At 40.1% G+C, this 20,954-nt stretch overlaps 1 protein-coding gene across 1 annotated transcript; it reads left to right on the top strand.

The window, feature by feature from the left end:
• The first annotated feature begins 14,683 nt into the window (after positions 1 to 14,683).
• On the top strand, positions 14,684 to 15,337 carry LOC113273193. Its single transcript, XM_026522951.1, has 2 exons — positions 14,684 to 14,907; positions 15,148 to 15,337. Exons 1-2 carry the CDS (start codon positions 14,684 to 14,686, stop codon positions 15,335 to 15,337), a joined length of 414 nt encoding a protein of 137 aa, XP_026378736.1.
• Positions 15,338 to 20,954: the final 5,617 nt, after the last annotated feature.

The following is a 20,954-nucleotide window of genomic DNA, read 5'->3' as shown; positions in this document are numbered from 1 at the left end:
GACACTGGGAAGGATAATAATGTGGAATTAATAAGTTGGGAAGTGCAACTAATGAAGGGGTCTTTTCTTTGTTTTTTAGAGTTTATGTTTGGGTCTGTGTGGGGTGCACAGACTTTTAGAGTACATAGACTGAATCACAACTTTATTGAGAAGTCCATTGACAGGCAGGCTTTTGCTAGAAAGCATATAATGGGACTTGTTTGGATGACGGAAATATCCTTATCGACATTCATAGTATTTAGAGAAGGGATAGGATCCGTTTGATACGGTTATATTGGCATAATCCTCACACTTTGACGTCATTTTTTTTTATTAAGTCCAACCGCTGAATTTGAAACTAATTTTTTGGTGACATGTTTTTCTTATAAGTCTTTACAGTCCAACCAAAAATGAGAGCATTCCGAAATGTATAAAGTCATCATCTACGATTTTGAATATCAGTCGTTGAAGATTAACGGTTGAAAATTTTGTGGATGGTGAAGTTTCATATTTCGGAATGCTCTCATTTTTGGTTGGAACGTAGAGACTTATAAGAAGAACGTGCCACCAAAAAATTAGCTTAAAATTCATCGCCGGTTGGGCTCAGTAAAAAAAAATGATGCTAAAATATGAAGATTATATCAATATAACCATGTCTACGAATCCCACCCCTTTAAAGAATTCGATAAAGTGTGAACTCAGCTGAAAATATGACTTAAGAAACTATCCTGTAAATGTAAACGTTTTCGCATCTGCCACCACGGTTTGTTTTTCGTCTAGATTAGTCGATAGACTCGATATTAGTTTACTTTCAACAATTTACTTATTTACCCCTTTACTCGTTAGCGCGTTGATTTTTTACATCATTTTCCATGTTCGTCGAGCTTAATTCAAGATCCTTCCTTCGTTTTCTGATCGTTACATCATTCTCCAAAAAGGGTTTCTCATTCTCAAGTTTTTGGGGTTTTTGATTGGCGGAACATCAATCTTCTAGATCACTTTTTTTATCAGGTCCAGTTCAGGATTGTTACATCATTTTCAGATTCATCGAGTCCAATTTATAATCGACACACCGTCAAATCATTTACCGTCTCCACCAAGAAAATATGATCATGCATAAATATGACTTCTAGTAGGTGTGATAGTGTCACCTAACGCTTAAGTGGATGGAAACTTTTCCGGTAGAAAAGTTCTAAAAATTGGGGGTTCTTTTATCCGGTAGACTTCAAAACAAGGGTCCCTTATAAAAATTCCCTAGTATTTTCTGATGGGTGAACTTTGCTTCCACGATTGCTAAAGGTGGGTACTAGATTGGTACAATCCCAGGAAAAACTGGTACCTGATTTTGGCAATCGTGTTTGTTTTGAATGTGATTGGTGTATACGCAAAAATATTGGATGGTAACATGCTCAATATTTATGAAATCCAGTTAGAGTATGGTTGCCTTATCCGCTGATAAACGGGCAGTGTCGGCAGATACAAATATGTACTTGCCTGATACGTGTCATTATATGTCGGTTTTTTATCGGTCATTTTCCGTTATATCATTCCATATAGTAAAAATGTTGTTTGCTACTGACGGATACAAAGTAGAAAATTTAAAAGGAAAGGGTACCAAGTACACCACCACCTTTTTTGTTCGGCAACGTGTATGGACAAAACCTAATACAACTGCAATTAGAACAACTTAATGATCCTTGATAATATGTATATAGAGTTTATATCTCTATCTCTTCTCAATTAGAAAGTTTGGGCTTAAGAGTCCGTGAACCTGATTGTTTAGAAGAGTACTTGGAAGATCTCAAAAATCAATATCTAAGATCAATCTAGTCGTATCCAAACAATCAAATCGGAATTCTGTCAAGTATGATAATTGTTATCTATCTTTCAAGATACGAATTCTACAAGAACGAGCCTCGTAGTCGGCATAATTAATATGGACGTATCTACCAGAATTGAATACGTATTACTTGTGTTATTCCTATTATAAAGATAAATAATTTAATGCGAATAAGAAAAATACAAGACACCAGAATTTTTGTTAATGAGGAAACCGCAACTGCAAAAAACCCGGGACATCGTCCAGATTTGAACGCTGAACAGTATTAAGCAACTACATACACTAGCCTATTATCAAACTTCAGACTGGAATGTAGTTGAGACCGAATTCACCCTTCAAAAAATTTAGTTGCATTCGTGCTCCTTACGCCTCTTGAACCTCGCAAGGCTCTACGCCATTGATTTTCTTAGCTAACGTCCTTCACATCCTAAGAGTTGTTTCAGCCTAAGTGAAGACTTTTGATACTAATCTGCCTCTAATAGATAAGCCTATTTGATTTTCCATTAAATTGAATAGATCAAGGCTTAGAAATATGTTTGCAATAGACAAAGCTAGTAAACCTCACAAATCTTTAACAATTACGCTCAGTTAGCTGATAAGCCTGGATTATTAATCCCCTCTTAAGAATAATTATGAACAAATCAATTAAGAATAGTTTTCAGATATCTATCTCGAGGAATCGCAAAATCTAAGACGAAAAGAACTTTGTGATTTATATCTATCTCACTCCTGAAAGAGATCACTAAGACCTCGATAATAGAAAGAACAAAATCAGGATACAAAAACTGTCAAGGGAACGATAGTCGGACCCGGCTTCACGAATCCCTAGTGAAGTCTTTCATTCGTAAACCTAATTATGTTTCTCGAGGAAACCTAGGCTCATAGATAATGACTCTAACAAAGGACACAAAAATGTCAAGTATTGAATATCAGTTAAATGAGTCTCTCCATATATATTTTTTCAAGACTGAGGGTTTCTTAGAATTCAAGCTAAAATAACTTGAGATTCAAATAAACACTTTCTCTATTTAGATGAAAGTCTAGTTAGGGTTCTAGTTTGTCTTGAAATCACATAGAAGAATATACACTATGGTCCGGATCCTGGAACTGTATATAATGATTGTTCTTGGCAAACATGCCTTTGAACTAGTAAGAAATAATGTGTTCAATTAAACAGTTAAGACTTGAATCATGATGCACATGCACAATATGTTTTAGTGATTAATGGTGTCTTAGAGGTGTTTATGAGAGTCATAACAATGTTGAACAAGTTTATAAAAATTGTCTTTGAGTATCTCCTAATATTCACTGGGACGGTTTGTGAAATGGTTCGTGAACCGTTATCCAGTTCGTGAACTCATGGCGCTACGGTTCGTGAACCGTTTTGTTATTCCCGAACTCAGAAATCTACAGTTCGCGAACCATTAGCTACTTCACAAATTTAAATCACCACAATTCGTGAACTGTCCCATTTAGAACTTTATGGTTTGTGAACTGGTTCTCCAACGTTCCTATATTTCGAACATCAGATATTCATGGTTTGCGAAGTGGTTAGCCAACCTACCCTGAGTCCAAATTACAGTAGTTTTGAAACACTCTCTTTTGATGTTTGAAATATTCCCAATTACCATAAATATAAATATTGTTGCTTGGACAATTTTCAAATGAACCATATGACACAAAAATAGTTTTATGAACAATAAATTCTTTCAAACTAAGATTGCTAAGGACCAATGAACATCCATTTCTTAAGTCATATTTCGATATATTTAACAAGATAATCGAAATTTCTTTTTTTTTTGCAATATTAAATATACTAGAAGTCATACGACATGGTCTCATAAAGATAAAATGGTGATGCATGTGAGTAAATAGAATGGTTCAGTCTTCACAGACCTCTTGTGTTGATGAAGTTCTCCAAATGTCTTCATCGATCTTCAGTCTTCGATGGTTATTCGGTGATGTCTGATACCCAACTACCAACTTTTATACCTAGTATGAGACTTAACTTTAGTAAACTAAAAATCAAGATATAGTTATGTTCAACTAACATTTCTAATAACAAGCTTGAGATAGCAAAACTTGTGAGTTTGACCGAGCAATGTTATAACAAATTTATGAAAATGATTGGAGTTGTACATTTTACTATCAATTTGGAAAAGATAAATTGTGGTTTGTTTCCTGTTAGATCACTGCTCGGTCGAACTCACAAGTGTTGTTATCTCAAGATTGTTCTCAAATTCAGTTGTCAAAACCTATATCTTGATTTATGGTCTACAATTAGAAAAGTCTCGGACTAGGATAAAAATGTAATTGAGAAATAGTGGATCACGACAGTCATCATTGCGTTATACCATTTGAAGGCGAAGATCAACTGAAGCTTTTGAAGAACTTCATAAACAAAAGGTAAGTGAAGACTGAACCACCTATTTCTCAAGTTATATTCACTTTTATATCATTCAGACGATGTCGCATAACTAATTAGACTATTATGCATATACAAGAATTTCGAGTCAAGTTTATCTTGATAATTAGTTCTCGAAATATAAGCTTAACGAACATTTGTTCATACTTGATGAATTTCGGTTAACGACAATTTATTGTTCGGAATCAAAATCATGATTCAATTTTTATCATTCGAAAATATCCTGGAACAGTGATATGTGTCATTGAGGTTATTCGGGAATGTTTCAAATCGATTTGGAGAGAAATATAGAACTACTATAGATTTGAGTACAAGACAGTGTTATCAGTCTTATAAACTAGGAAAAATGTTATAAGTCTGAAGCCATATTGCATGTACTTGTACACGTAGCGGGGTAGCTATATATATCGACTTGCAGATTTGTGGTACGCATATCCTTATGCACATCATGTAAAGATCTGTTTAACTCATGAATCGAATCGGTACGGACACTCGTGTGCAAACCGTAAAGGAACCGTGGTCACGGAACCGGGTTAGTATCCATATTGGTACACGTACCAAAATAGTTTTGTGTTCCATAACTCGGTTGTGTATCCATACCGGCACGCAAACCAAAATATTTATGCGGACTCCGGAACAGGTCATAGTCTTAAGGTATCCATACCGGTAGACATACCTAAATAGTTATGTGAACTCCAGAACTTGGTTTGGCTTAATAGTTTACAAACCAATACACGTACTCTGACTAACCTGAGTCACGAACCAGAGTGTATATTTTGTTTATGTAAATCAGATTCAAAGATTCATCTAACGCTCGATATTGATTGCCTGGTTCCAAAGCTATCTTAGCTTAAATCTAAAGCAACTTATGCTTCGAATGTCTATAAAAGGGGAACTTCAAGCAACTGGGATCTTTGAATACCGACACTATTTTTTGGTGTGTCCTAATTGTAACTAGAGTCGCCCTCTTTCTAACCATTTTAGGGTTTAGCGACTGCAAAGACTTCATAGGGATTCGTGAAGCCAGGTCCAGTTATGTTTTCTTGATAACTCGAGTATCCTGATCTTGATCGATTGTTGAGCTGCTCACTTAATCAAGATAGATAGAAATCATCAAAGTTCTCTTTGTCTCAAACTTTATTGATTCCACAAGTTTTATACTTGTAAGGTGAATAATAATCTAGGTTGCACTTCGGGTTGCATAAGTCTGAATTTTGAGGTTATCTAGACTTTGTCTATTGCTATCGATTTTCATCATCTTTGATAAAAAAATTTGATTGTAAAGAAAATCATATATAGGATTAATTTGTGGGAGGCATATTGGTTTAAAGTCTTCAATTGAGTTGAAGCAACTCTTAGTTGGTGTGACGTCAACTAAAGGAATCAATTGTACGAAGTCCTACTGGGATTCAAGAGGCATAAGGAACGCGATTTTACCTTAATCAATGACAGACTCGATTAGGGCTCAACTATACTCCAGTCTGAAGTTAATTGGTAGTAGGCTAGTGTCTGTAGCGTCTTAATACAGTTGGTGTTCAATCTGGACTAGGTCCCGGGGTTTTTCTGCATTTGCTGTTTCCTCGTTAACAAAACTTCTGGTGTATGTGTTATTTATTTTTCCACACTATATTGTTTATCTTTATCTATGCTTACAAGACAGGAGGGTTTGGTGTGTCACCCAGCGGCCAGGATACATTGTATTTTCTAACTAACGGTCGTGATCTTCCCTCCCCTCCTAGAATAACGAACTTGATTAGGTTGATCCAATGGCTGGCTTTCCCTCGCGCCCACGATAGGTATATTAATTAAGTTTCTTAATTGACGGTTCATAAATTGGGGTTTCCATTATGTAACGGCACAGCTGTGTACATGATTAAGCATTTCTATTCTCTTTTCAACACCAAATTGTTGTTTCAATTAACCTATGAACTCTTTCAATTCCCTCATCGCGTTCGATTGATGGCAATCTCATCGTGTTCCGAGTAAGTTATTTCTCTTACATTCCCTATTCCGTAACGGATCGGAAACCCCAGGATGCTTTTCTATTCTATCCTCAACAACAGAAGGTCCAAATTAATTTTTGGATACTATATAATTGGATTCTCTCTATAAAATGTCTAACCCCAACCGAGAACAACGTCAGTTCCACTTGAACATGTAAGTTTTAGTTTCCATTGCTTCCAATTTCGTTTTACGTCCACTTTCAATCTGGTGATTGTTTTCCTTTTCTTTCATGCAAAGTTGCTTAAATTTTCGTTTTCGATTACTATCGTAATGTTGTGTTGTGGTTTTTGATTTGCAATTCCTGATGTTGTTTTACCCTTTTTTTTAATAATCCTTCATTTCTACATTGTACCGCTTAAACCTATGTTTGAATTAGGTATCTACTCACTTTTGTGAAGAGATACCATCATCAAGTCGACTTATGAATCGTCTACAGTATATTGCCTATTAGAAGATCGTACAACTATCTACAGTGTTTTGTGTTTCTTTTAAACATGTATTTATTTAATGACCTAATTTTTAAGAGCTCACAGCTTTCTCTGGTCATTTATTTACAACTCTTCGACGATTTCTGCAGTATGGGCTTCGCTGTTACTTCACTATCGTTTTGTTCAAGATTTCAAGGATTTGAGTTTCAGGTTTTTCATGATTTGAATTTTTCTGATGACTTCGATGTAGGTGTATTATCGATGAGAGGATTTGTTATTCTGATCACTTCGATATAGGTTTCTTAGAATCATTTTTCTAATTTTGATTTCCTATATTTGCTGGGGTTTAAAGTATTTCTACCTAATCTTTCTCTTTGAAATATAGGGTTTTGGCATGGAGTCCATTATCTAGGCTTATGGAAACTTTTGTGTATAAGGGCGTATTGCTCTTTCTGATGGAGGAGTAAATTGTTTTTTGTCTTTTTAGTTATTCCATCTTTGCAGTCGGAAGTATATCTACGAGATTTGGGTGTTTCTATTTCGATCTAGGTATAATTTCTTCTTTTTGTTTCTCTTATGGTTTCAATTTCATAAATTTTAGGTTTAATTTAGGGTTTTAATTTTATCAAATCTGCTTGTTTCCACTTCAATTTTTATGTTTATTTTTGTGAAAGCTGGTTGTGTATTACATTTAGTTTACTATGAGGTGGTGTTTATTGATTTTATTCAGGGTTGATTTTATCTAAGGTTTTACTTTTCCAATTTCAGTTTTAGGGTTATTTGTGTGAAATCTGGATGTGTATTAGATCCATTTTACTATGAGATATGGGTGTTTGCTGGTTTTATTTGGAAGATGGTGATTCTTGATGTATGAAACTAGGAAAAATCCAAATAAAACTTCATGCAGTATGCTAGCAAAAAAAATCGAAGCTTTAACTAATTTGTTAGAAGTTAAATTTCAGTTCCCTGTTCTGTATAACATAGTATAGTATAGTATAGTATGATATGTTTTTGTTGTACTTGTTAGAGCACTGCTCGGTCGAACTCGCAACCGTTGGTATCTCAAGCTTGTTTATCAAGTTTAGTTGATCAAAACTGTATACTTGATTTCTAGTCTACTTATAGCTATGTCTCAGATTATGATAGAAGTGTGTAGTTGAGCTTTAGACTTCACGACGTTCACCAATTGAAGAAGAAGATATAATGAAGAGCTTGGAGGAACTTCATCAACAAATAGTATGTGGAGACTAACTTATCTATCACTCAGAAGTCTACTTTACTCTATCTTCAAATGAGACTAAGTCGTACAAATATATAGACTTTTATATTATACACATTTGATATTTCGAGCCGAGTTTATCTCATTTATTTATTGTTCGAAATACATGTTGGAAGATTTTAGCTTTAGCTAAGTTCATCATATTTTTGACGAGTTTAGTTGGAGACAATTTATTTATTGGAAACTAAATATTAAGTCAAAGATGATCATGTGAAAATTACCTTAAACATATTACATGATTTGTGTGAGACAACTATTTGATGTCAACTTGGGAAGTTTTATATTGATCGATTAATCACTTGAAAATTACATGAAGCTAGTGGTATATGTAAGATTACTGTGAATACAATATTTCGCGGAGCACGTGTCACGATCTTGGCGGTCGCATACAAGATAACTGTATAGCCCTCGCTATACAGAGGAACCTGAGCAGCGGAGGATACCTTCGTAGATCTACTTTATCTTCCCCCAAGAATAAATGTCTCGACGGTCAAGATGGATAAAGTAAAGCCTAGCCTAGGGGGAGGCAGCTGGCGAAGGGACAAAGTTAGATAACAAATCTAATCAGCATTAAATGCACAAATCTCTTATCTACACGCATAATCCAAGCACGTGGAGAGAGATTATGTGGCGGGACCCGATTGGAGAAAGCTAGCGGTGAGCGAAGGTACAATCTGTACCGAGGCTGGAAAGTTCCCGAAGGAACGTGGGTCATCTGAGGTGGCAGAGTTCGACTGGAGGAAACATGCGGCGAACAAAGGTACCATTTGTACGGAAGGTATATCAGGATAACGATGGACTCCAAGACAACAAAGATATACCTGGAGTCGAAGGGGCTATAATACCAAGCCTCATCAACAAATTAAGGCATTCAATTCTTAGGAGAAGAAGATCTAGTCTTAAGCTTATACCTCTTTAATGTTTAGAACTTAAGTAGATACAACAACTTGAGTTCTATTTATTACTTTGGGAAGCATTTAAGATCTCTTGTAACCACCTAAACTTAATACAAACAATCATTCATTTCCCCGTGGACGTAGACTAAATAGTCGAACCACGTAATCTCTTGTGTCATATGATAACTTATCTTTATTTGCATTACTTATTATTATTTGTTATCGTTTTGATCTAGAGTACCATTTATTTACTTAGCATCGTCAGTTCAACAGAGGTATCTTTACTACTTAGTATACGATTCTCTGAGTTGTACACATTACATAGACTATGGGAAAATTAGTAGTCACAGCTTGGCGCTAGACGGTTTTGCTCAACAACTCGAGTTTTTTCGATCCTTTAATTTTTTGGCATACGCTATCTTCATTATCGAAGATATCTGAGTACAACAAGGATGGATATCACTTCCTAGTGACCCGTTCATCCAAAATTTACGTGAGCTCTTTGAGTTCATAGCCTCTAAAGACTTGCAACCTTTCAGATCTACAAAGTTTTACCAAAACATTTTTCACAAAACGTCAATTTTTTTGTTTTGTACTAAAGTAACGTTTTCCAACAAAATCTCCTTTAAATCTGAGCACCTTCGAATACCAGGGAATCTCAGTGACCGTTTGAGGAGAAAATCTCTTACAAAGCATTTAATGCGCCCTCATTTTTTGGGATTTGACAGACTTTTTTACTTGTTTTCAACATTTAAGGTTGTTTTTTCCGCGGCTGTCGTCGGACATTAAAAACCTATCTTTTCAGACATCATTCAAGTACTTTTTCTGAAAAAGCTGCTTAACCGTCTTCTATGTCAGAGCATTAATTTCTACGTTTTAACGAAGGCACTTGAGTAGCAAAAATTTCCATCTTTTCTGTGTTCGCAGGGTAGCAGAAATTCGAAGACATGCAGAAACCAAGTGATGTACCAGCAAGCTCACGACCTGTTGTTACAAGAGGTAGATCTCAAAATCTATTTCGAACAAACCAAAGAAATGAAGCGTAGGATGAACAAAGCGAGATAGCAAGAAAAACGGCTGCTACGAAACCACCTACCCTGCTGAAGGGATGGGGCAAACATCGGGAGCTCTTCCAATCTACGGCATGCCGTTACCGGAGCGACCAAATGTTACCAATCCGCTTACGGTTAACGGAGGGTTACCCAGAACCTTAACCCATACGGGACAAGGATTGGGAAACTTAACACCAATACATATCGACCCCGACGCTCCAATAATAGAAGAAGGCATAGATGTGTCTGAGGACCCGGAGAACAACACTCCTCATGGTGGCGGGAATCAAGAAGAAGAAGAAATACCAGCGCAGGTAGCGGCTCTCCTACTACGTAACAAGGAGCATGAAGACGCAATGCACGCCATGGCTCAGGAGAACCAGAACCTCAAAGACATGCTGGGCAACCAGATTGAAGGTTCTCAAACTCACCCGCCCCTGAGAAAGGGTGAGAACGGAGCCATCTCAGGAAGACGAAGGGTGGGTCTCAACCTAGATAAGGATAACCCAACAGGGAGAACAAGGAAAATGCAACACGATCCAAATGAGATAGATCCAACTTACAAGCCATCTCAGTATTATTATGATGATACATTTTCTAGAGACGCTCACAACGTGAATATGGTCATGGAGCAAATGAAGAATATGAGCAAGGAAATACAAGGACTGAAAATTGGCCGCGCATGAGCAAGGCTAGAAGAAGTACTCCAGGAAGCGACAACATCTTCGTTGCCTTTTCGCATTTTAAGGGAGCCTATCCCTGCGAAATTCCTGGTACCTACGTTTCAGGCGTACAATGGTACCTCAGATCCCACATCTCACCTACATTACTATACTCGTGTCCTTGCCCACTGGGAAAGAGATGAGATAGTACTTTGTAGATACTTTCCCGCAAGATTAACAGGATCGGCATTGGCATGGTATGACAATTTACCAGCAAACTCAATTGACTCTTTTGAACAATTATCTACGGTGTTCTTGGAGACATACATGTACAACAAGTCAACAAAGGCGGGGTTAGATAGGATGTTTTTATTAGCCATCGGACCCAGGGAGACATTGATGCAATACACAGACAAGTTGCAAAAGAAGTGCCAAGCAATATGAAAGGTCAATCCAAAAATTAGCATTAATTGCAATAAATACGGACTTGACAGAACCTCGGCTATCTTCGTTGAGCTTCACAACAGAGCTCTGGATTCCGAAGGAGAGCTTCGGGTTGTTCATGATCGTTACATGAGGCTCGAGGAGATACAAAAGGACAACCCAAGGGCACAAACAAAAGCAGCAGCTGCTTCGCAGCGTACTAACTCTCTAGAACCAATTTCGGAAGTACCTAAGCGACAAAATGAATTCGGGGGCAGAACCATCTCTCGAGACAAAAGATCAAAGTACGGAGATGGCAAAGGCATAGAATAGTTCGTAAATAAAATATACACAAAGCTAAACACCACATTCTCCCACATTTTAAGTAAGGAAGGAGCAAAGCCAGGTTTTCCTTACCCTAACACTAGGGGGAAGCAACCTGACAAGACAAAGAATGCTAAGGAGTATTGTGAGTACCATCAGTACTACGGGCATACAACGGACACGTGTTACCACTTGCAGAACACAATAGAAGAAAAATTCACGGAGTACGTGCAGGTGTAACCTGCTGATACTGGGATAGCCCCCAAGAAAAGGGTGGAGCTACCACAGGACAGCAAATATATCAACATGATCACCTTCTCTAACGGGGGGAAAGAGGATTTACTCGAAGATATCCTTGAATTGGCTCGAAACAGGAGAAAGTTGGAAACCCACGAAGTCTTCAAACTAAGTGGACCACCAACTAACAATTGGGATGAATGGGTGGCTACGCCATTAACATTCTCAACAAGAGACGTCAACCAAGAGGTTGAGATGCACAACGATCCTTTGGTGATCACCCTTACAATTCACAGATGGAACGTTACGAAGGTCCTCATTGATGGGGGCAGCTCATTAAATGTGTTGTTCTATGAACCGTACCTACGTACGGGGTTAACAGCCAAGCAAATGGATTCATCCACTTGCACAATCTATGGTTTCAATGGAGCGGTTAAAAGACCAATGTGAGAAATTGTTTTACAGGTACGAGAAGGACCTTTGGTGACAAACACTAGATTCTGTGTTGTGGATGCACCTTCGCCATACAACGTCATTATGGGAAGGGTATGGGTCCATCGCTTACGAGGAAAAACTTCAACTTATCATCAGTATCTCCGTTTTCCCACACCCATGGGAGAAATGGAAATCAAAGGGGATCAACAAGATGCAAGGCTATGTAACTTGGCGGAGGTCAGACTTAACGAAGAAAGAGTCGCTGCACAACAACACGAAAGGAAAAGACGAAAAGCAAATACTAAGGAAGTGAAGGATAGAACCTTCTTGGTTCCCGAAACCTCCTCGGCCCCGAATGTAAGCACCTCCGCTACCCCAGGAGCCAACGTTTCCGCCAAATAAAAATTACATAAAAGCGCTCCTCAATGACCTCAGAAGAAAATCCTGTCACTGGTAGAGCCAACAAAGAAAATCAACATCGGAACGGAGGCAGAACCAAGGATGATCAGCATCGGCACATTACTAGAAGAGGATGAGGAGACGCAACTACAAAGGCTACTAAGTGAATACTTAGATGTCTTCGCATGGTCAATGGAAGATATGCCAGGGATTGACCCGAATCTGGTCTCACACCACCTTCGGCTCAAACCAGAATTTACCCATTCAAGCAGCGTATCCGTAAGGTGGCGGATATCTACCACGAAGCAGTGGAGAAGGAACTGGAAAATCTCCTAACAGCAAGATTCATACGAGAAGTTAAGTATCCCACATGGACATCTAATATGGTGATAGTACCTAAGAAGAACGGAGGCGTGCGCATCTGCATCGAATTTAGCAATCTTAACAAAGCGTGCCCCAAGGATGGGTACCTGCTACCCAATATTGACCAACTGGTCAATGCAATCGATGGACACCAGAGACTGTCCTTTATGGATGGTTACTCAGGTTACAACCAAATCGCCCTTGCATAAGAAGATCAGGAGCATACTGCGTTCTTTACCCCACGAGGCTTGTATTGTTATACAAGGATGCCTTTTGGACTAAAGAACGCGGGGGCAACATACCAGCGATTGGTGGACAAAATCTTTAAACCATGGATAGGCAAGATATTGGAGGTCTATGTAGACGACATGCTCGTCAAAAGCAAAGAGGCGGAAAATCATCTGTCGGACCTAAGGGAGATATTAGAAGCCATGAGAAGCTTTCACATGAAAGTAAACCCGGAGAAGTGTGCATTCGGAGTTACCTCAGGAAAATTCGTAGGGTACTTGGGGACAAAGCGAGGAATAGAAGTGGACCCTGAAAGGGTCAGAGAAATAATGGAAATTCCATCTCCACAAACACTAAAAGGAATACAGAAGCTAAATGAAATCTTAGCCTCCATGGGAAGATTCATAGCAAGATCGTCTGATAAATGCAAAGCATTCTTCGACACACTAAGGAAAGGAAACAGGTTCGTATGGACCGAGGAATGCGAACAAGATTTTCAAAAGATCAAAGAATACTTGGCTACAATACCCATCCTACAGAAGCCGGAGCCAGGTGAGATACTCACCCTGTACTTAGCAGCAACAAGCTATGTTGTGAGCTCAGTATTGGCACGAGACCAGTGGCAAGGAGAAAAACCCATCTACTACATCATCAAAACACTCAGTGAAGTGGAGCGTAACTACACCAAGGTGGAACAACTTACATATTCCTTAGTGATTGCAACTCAAAAACTAAGGATATATTTTGACGCACACCCCATCCGAGTCTTCACAAATGCTCAGATTGGCCAGATCCTCGATAGCACGGAGAAAATCGGAAGAGTGGCAAAATGAAATTCCATGATTAAAAAATTCCATATAATCTTCGAAACCAGGAAAGCTGAGAAATCACAAATCTTGGCAGATTTCCTAGCAGACCTGCCTCTCAATGACGAACCGGAAATAGACGACATCCCAGGAATGGAGGAAGATAAGCAAGAACCGGAAGACTTGTTGGAACCTCAAAATTCACGAAGGTGGGAGATATTCGTAGATGGCTCCTCCAATTCCGAAGGCGCAGGCATAGGGATTGTAATAACAACCCCTACGGAAGATCGACTAATCTACACATTCAGGTTAGAATTCGAACAATACACCAACAACACCATAGAATACGAAGTAGTTATACATGGTCTACGCTTGGCACGGGAGCTAGGCTTGTCAGATGTTCGGTTAACTAGTGACTCTCAGCTAGTCATTAGACAAATCGAGCTGAAATATCAAACTTTGGATCCGGCACTGTATTCGTATCTGAAATTATCTCAGGAGCATGCGTCCAAAATTAGTAACATAATATTCAGGCACGTCTGCCGAAAAGACAACAGGCACGCGGATGCCCTGGCATTCATATCTTTTATGCTAAGGGATAAAAACACCACAACAGTACAAATCGGGAGGATATATGAACCTTCGATAGAAGGACCTATCCCAGGCACCGAGGAGACTTTGGATGTCCAAACACGGGCCATGAGAGAGGCGGAAGAAACAAGCCTAGAAAAATAAGAGTCGGATGAGGAAACAAAGGAGTCTGACGAAGATCAATCCATGCCAGAAGAGGACAGTTGAAACGAAGCAGAAGATGATTGGAAAACTCCAATCTACGATTACCTCGACAAAGGTATATTACCAGATGACGTCAAGGAATCCAGGAAGATCGAATCAAAGGAAGCAATGTATAGCCTACGTGACGGTATACTGTATAGAAGGTCATTTCTGGGACCTCTATTACGGTGCCTCTCACAAACCGAAGGAAGGAGGATACTTCCTGACATACACAGCGGAGATTCCGGAAACCACAGCGGAAGAAGATCCTTGGCAGTTAAATCCAAAATGGAAGGGTACTACTGGCTAAGTATGGATGAAAATGCAAAAAACGTAGCTAAACGATGCGAAAGGTGCCAGCGTTTCGCCAAAAAGATCAAGGCACCAGCAACGGAGCTTAACTCAGTTATCAGCCCTTGGCCATTTGCCAAGTGGGGGGTTGATATTGTTGGACCTCTGATAGAGGGAACAACAAAGAGGAAATATCTTATCGTAGCTACGGATTACTTCACAAAATGGGTGGAGGCCAAGCCTTTGGAAAGAATTAGAGACACAGATGTCTTCAAATTCTTGTTTGAACAAATTATATGCAGGTTCGGAATACCAGCTGCCATAGTCTCTGATAATGGCAAACAGCTGCAAGGAAAGAACATTGATATGTTGTTCGACACCTTCAACATTCAGAAGAACAAGTCTACTCCCATATATCCTAAGAGCAACGGACAAGCGGAGGTGACTAACAAAACCATAGCAACGAACTTGAAAAAGAAGCTAGGAGCATAGAAGAAGAGATGGTGCGAACAGCTTCACAATGTCATGTGGGCCTATCGAACTACAAGAAGGTCATCCACGGGAGAAAATCCGTTCTTACTAACCTAAGGAGCCGAAGCAGTCATCCCGACGGTGATAATACTTCCAACAACAAAAACGGAAGCATGGGAGAAGAAGTTAACAACAGACTTGATGTTAGAAAAGCTGGACGATGTCGAAGAAAGACGGGAAGTAGCTTTACAAAAGATGGTGAACTACCAACGAAGGCTAGCCCGGGAATAAAACAAAAAGGTTATTCCTAGAAAGTTTGTGGTTGAGGAGTACGTATTGCGTCAGATACCACCATATCAAAGGAACAAAGAGTGGGGAAAACTAGCTCCTACATGGGAAGGACCCTACATCATACACGACATAGCAGGAAAGGGGTCTTATTATCTAAGGACCACGAAGGGTGAAGTCTTACAACACCCTTGGAATGCAATGTACTTGAAAAAGTATTACCCCTAAGAGAATGGTGATTACTCAAGAGAAGAAAGGAACGGGCCATAGTCCACCATGTTCTATCCCTGATCAAAGGTATTATAAACCTTACTAATCAATGAAAGAAAGTTTTTGCTATAATTAAAGTTTCATTGGTATAATTGGGTTAGAATAAACACCCTTCGTTAGAATTGACGATGAGACAGCGCAAGGCACAACTGCGCATGTGTCAATACTCGGATCCTCGGGGTGACAACACCCTTTAAGAGGAAACAAGAGAAAGTAATATATCTCCTATAAAGATACCTTGTCGAAGTAAAGCAGTCTTAGCACTGAACGCGTAGGGTTACAGGAAAATTATTTCCCACGTAGGAACCTTCGCCACCACGGTACCTTCTGGTCAAAGGATACTTAGATAGGACGATGAATGTTCCACCAAAGGTAAAATATACCTTGGCACATAGTGATAACTAGAATGTGCGATAAAATAGACACAATACGTCTAGAAATGAAACATCAATAACATGGTTAAACTACTAATGTTACCAAAATATGACTAACATGTCTTAGCAAAGTGCAGATAATAAAGGTGCAAACATCACCACCAAGCATTGTTTCAAGGAAAATGAGACATCTCAGCTATAAAAGAACATCCATGCTGAGAACCAAGGCAAACAAACAAAAGTTCTTACAAAGGTAAAATCTCTCAGTAAATCAAGGATAAGGAAGACGAGGGAAGGTAACTACTCCTTCAGCATGACGCTCGGCTTCGGCAAAGGCATTATTGATGTAATCAATAGCCGAACACTCCAACTGCGACTTCATCTGGGTGGACTGAGCTTCCAAGACTGAGGCTGCGTTGCGTTGGAGCTCCCTCACCTGAGAGTTAAGTTGATCATTGGCCTGTTGAAGTGACTCAGAATTAAACTTAGCAGCAGCATCAAACTGGCGGGATATCTGCAACGAAGATACTTCACTCTCGAGATGGCTAACTTTAGCATTCAATCCAACGGTTTTCTCTTGAAGACCTGCGTACAAACAAAGGATAAGGAACGGGCAAAGAAAATATTGAAGGCGCAAAGGAGGTTACGGGAAAAGAAAAATCCTAAGCTACCTCCGGCATGGCTAAGGGATTCTTCTAGACTAAATTGAGCCTCAGCAAGATCCACTTCGACAGAATCAAGATCTTCAGCAAGGGAATCCCTTTCGGTATCTCGTGGGCCGAGAGGAGTTTATCTAACAAAGCCATGTCACTCTTCTTCTTGGAGATTATATCCTCTTTACACTTAAGATAATCTTCGCATTCTTTGCGAAGCAACGCCATCTTCTTCACGAGATCTGAGTTATGAGCAGACTCAAGGGAGATTTTGGCCTCATTATGAACGGTTACGTTCATTAATCTATCATATTTCTTCTGATAATACCAAATATCGGATCTTAGCTTGGATACTTGCTCTCTGAGGTATCTAAGTTCACCGGAGATACCAACTGGCAGGCGAAGGTTCACTCAGGACTATGCTACCATACAGAAATGAAGAAACAAAGCCATAAGGGTAAAGGGAAACGAACCTATAAATTTGGAGGCCTCCGCAGCAAGCGCGGAGTCAGCAGATTTACGGCCTTCCTCAACAATCTTTGCAGCATTATTGGCTCTCTCAAGTGCAAGCAAGCAGGCTTCGAGAGACCGTTGGGTATTTGTTTAGCTCATCCTCCAGCAAAGATATCTTGACAGCCGAGACAACATCATTGGAAGAAGGTCGTTGTGCATTCTCTTGGCGTACACGCTCCAGTAAAGCACTTAAGCGAGTGCACTTAGCCCTGTAGAACTTGAAGAGGGTACATCCAACATCGATTTGTTTGCAAAGCTGTAAACAAAGGAGCATAAAAATGAACGAAGGTTCGAAACAAAGCGTAGATCAGAGGCAGAAATGCTACTTACCCACGATACAGATAGACGAGGGAGAAAGTCAGCGTAGGTATCCATGAAAGCCTCCATATCCTGAATACTACCTCTGCGAGTCTCGCCAAAGCCTTGGCTGGAACGAAGGTAGTCTGGATCGAAGAATAGATCCTTATCCATTCAGTACTGAGCAGTCAGGGTATCTAACCTTGTGGTAATGTCGAAGGACCTGTACAGACAATGGTGATCTACTTCAGAAGAAAAGGGTCCTTTCGAATCCCGAAGAATAGCTGCAAGAATGGCATCATCAGAGCTACCAAAGCTCAAATTCTCAGCCGAGACCCCATCAATCGCTTGGGAGCGAGCATGGGGCACAAGGGTTGAACCATCACCACCACTAAGAGAAGGCGAGATGGATGATCTAGGAACCAACGAAGGAGCTTGGATAGAAGTACCACCCAATTCCATATTACCAGTTGCGGGTAGGTTATCCAGCACGGTCCAATATGGAGATGAAGGCGGAGGTCCAACATGCTTGATGATAGGAACAGTAGAGACGGACTGAGCACTTCCCAACGAAGTGGGGGCAACACTAAAAGAAAAGCTTCCAAGGGAGATCACAATCTTCTTCTTCGGCTGAGAATCCGAACTTCCATCTCTCAAAATCGGAGCCATGCCCTTCGAAAATGAACCAATCGAATGAAGCGAAGTGGCAGGAGAAGAAGGAAGACTCTTGGAGGACACCACCGCAACACCAACAGTAGACAAAGCAAGAGGCTGAAAACTCACAGGAGCGGAAAACGAAGGTAGCTTCGCTACATAAACAGGAGTTGCGACTTGGGTGATGGCTTGACTCACCAGCAAAGAGCCGCTAGCACCATGAAGGTTATCGCCTTCCGCAGAGTTAGCAGGGGCAGGACTAGGAACATCCTTGGAGAAATCCTCCTCCATGTCATCCAAATGCGGGCTAAAGGCATAATTCTCAACATCTTCCATGCCCTCGTCCTGGGGCTCCTCCCCACCAGCTTTGGGGTCCTCATCAGATTCATCAACATCAATCACAACTTTTAGCTTGCCCTTCTTCCCGGAAGCCTAAGGGAAAAACACATGCGATAGATAAGGATCATGGGAAAGATACTAAGGAATCTATGAATACTTAGATAGGAATGTAATCCTTACCTACGCATGTGTGGTGGCAGCTTCATACGAAGCCCTCCTTTTTCTTGTCCTAGCAGCTACAAAATTACTAGCAGATCCCGAAGCAGTCCCAGCAGAAGTAGCAGGGGCAGGCTACAAAAGGAATATACTTAACAAAATCCATGAGACAAAGGAAATCAAAACGAAGGCATCTACGGATACAAATCATACCTCGTAAGTAGCAGGGTTGAAAACCCAAGGTTGATACCCATCATACTTAGCAGGCAAGGACGAAGCTATGCGAGGAACATTGGGGTTTGTAGAGGTAAATCCATAAGCCCAAGGACCAATAATACGAAGGGGTGTACGAGCCCAACGGTCATCATGATCCAGTCGAATGCGATCAGCTTTCGGCAAAGGAAGCTTGGCGAAATAAGGAATGACAGTCCGCCCAGTCTTGTCTATCTCCTCCAACAAATAAAGGGTATTGCCCTCCCTAATCTGCTTGTCAGTAACATAAACACGGGGAGGACCAACACTCCAAGGAAGAAGACTGCTTCTCTGAATGGCATCAACATAAGTAGAATTAAAATTGGCAGGAGTATAATCCTCTTGCTTAGATCTCCCCGGAGCAAAAGGGTCATAAGACTCCAAAGAAGTCTTACCCTTGCTACGGTACCAAGACTCACGAAGGGCATGCCAATAATTACCATTATACTGCTCTACTCCTCGAACCTGAGTTTTGTTCACCGGATCATCCCTAGTGGACAAAACATCGTAGTAGAAAGGGTCTTTCCTACTATACAAAGGTAGAAGTAAACCTGCAGCCAACTGGACTACGCTGATCAACAAGTTATTTTCCTCATAAGGAAACCTTCGGATCAGAGACTCAGTAAGAACATCATAGCCATCAACAAAGGAGATATCAAATTTTTGAAGACAAAAAGATTTACGGATGTCATCCAAAGACAAATGAGCGTAGATATCCTTATCACGAAGCTGCAGCCTCTAGAGCTCATAATGGGGTGGAGGAGGAGGAAGAACCTCAGCAGCAACTTCTCCAGCATCAGACTGCGCAACAACCTCAGGGACCGTAGCCACCTCAGTTCCCTCTATAACATCAATTTCCTCAGGAGGAGGAGAAGGCGTAGCATCAGGATGATCCATACGCGGAGGAGGCTCAACAGAATATTTAAGCCTCGTATCCTTACGCGTAGGTTTCTTCGGAAGACTCATAATCCCTAACACCAGCAGGAAGAACAGTCTTCAACAATGGCAGACCAAAAATTGCAGAGAAGATAGAAATGTAGTTAGGGCAAAAACTAAAGTACTTTGGGCATGGGTTTTATTAAACCAACCAAAAGAAACAGTTAGAAATAATCACAAGGCATAATGAAATAGTTAAAGAAACACCCAATTACGCAAATAACAAAGAGAATACATTGAAGTCCACAAACAACACATGCAAAGATTCAAGAACATCAAGGATGCTCGGAACAAGGAAATTAAGAAAAAGAAAGACTAACCCAAGTCAAATACACGAAGAATCAAGAAGAAATACGAAGAATTACTAACCTGTGAATAATGATTAAGCAGAGAAAAGGCAAAGCTCCAGAAAGACCGAGTGGGGAATCACAACAGTGGGCAAAGAAAAACTCATGGAAAGAAGATGGAGAGCGACAATTCACAAAAAGAAAGGAAGTTAATGAAATACTCAAAATTATTCTCTTGTTATAGGCAGCTAGAGAATCCAAAATTTTGGAGGGCCCAAAATTCAAGGGGAAGTTATTGCATGAAAAGACATGTAGGGACCACCCAATCGGTACGTACAAAAATGACGGTGTTACAAAAGACGTTTTTCTTCCAATCCTACCGGATGGTAGAATAAGAAAGAAAAGGGGCAAACTGTGAATACCAATATTCCGCGGAGCACGTGTCACGATCTTGGCGATCGCATACAAGATAACTGTATAGCCCTCCCTATACAGAGGAACCTGAGCAGCGGAGGATACCTTTGTAGATCTACTTTATCTTCCCCCAAGAAGAAATGTCTCGACGATCAAGATGGATAAATTAAATCCTAGCCTAGAGGGAGGCAGCTGACGAAGGGAC

Source organism: Papaver somniferum, chromosome 4, assembly GCF_003573695.1.
Source record: "Papaver somniferum cultivar HN1 chromosome 4, ASM357369v1, whole genome shotgun sequence".
Taxonomy (NCBI): Eukaryota; Viridiplantae; Streptophyta; class Magnoliopsida; order Ranunculales; family Papaveraceae; genus Papaver; species Papaver somniferum.
This window is presented reverse-complemented; position numbering and strand designations above follow the sequence as displayed.

Bases quoted from the DNA above. Each gene is read 5' to 3' on its own strand.
- LOC113273193 (XM_026522951.1), top strand. From the start codon at position 14,684: ATGTATAGCCTACGTGACGGTATACTGTATAGAAGGTCATTTCTGGGA. The intron at 14,908-15,147 runs GTGCCAGCGTTT...AATTATATGCAG, and splicing joins GTAGCTAAACGATGCGAAAG to GTTCGGAATACCAGCTGCCA.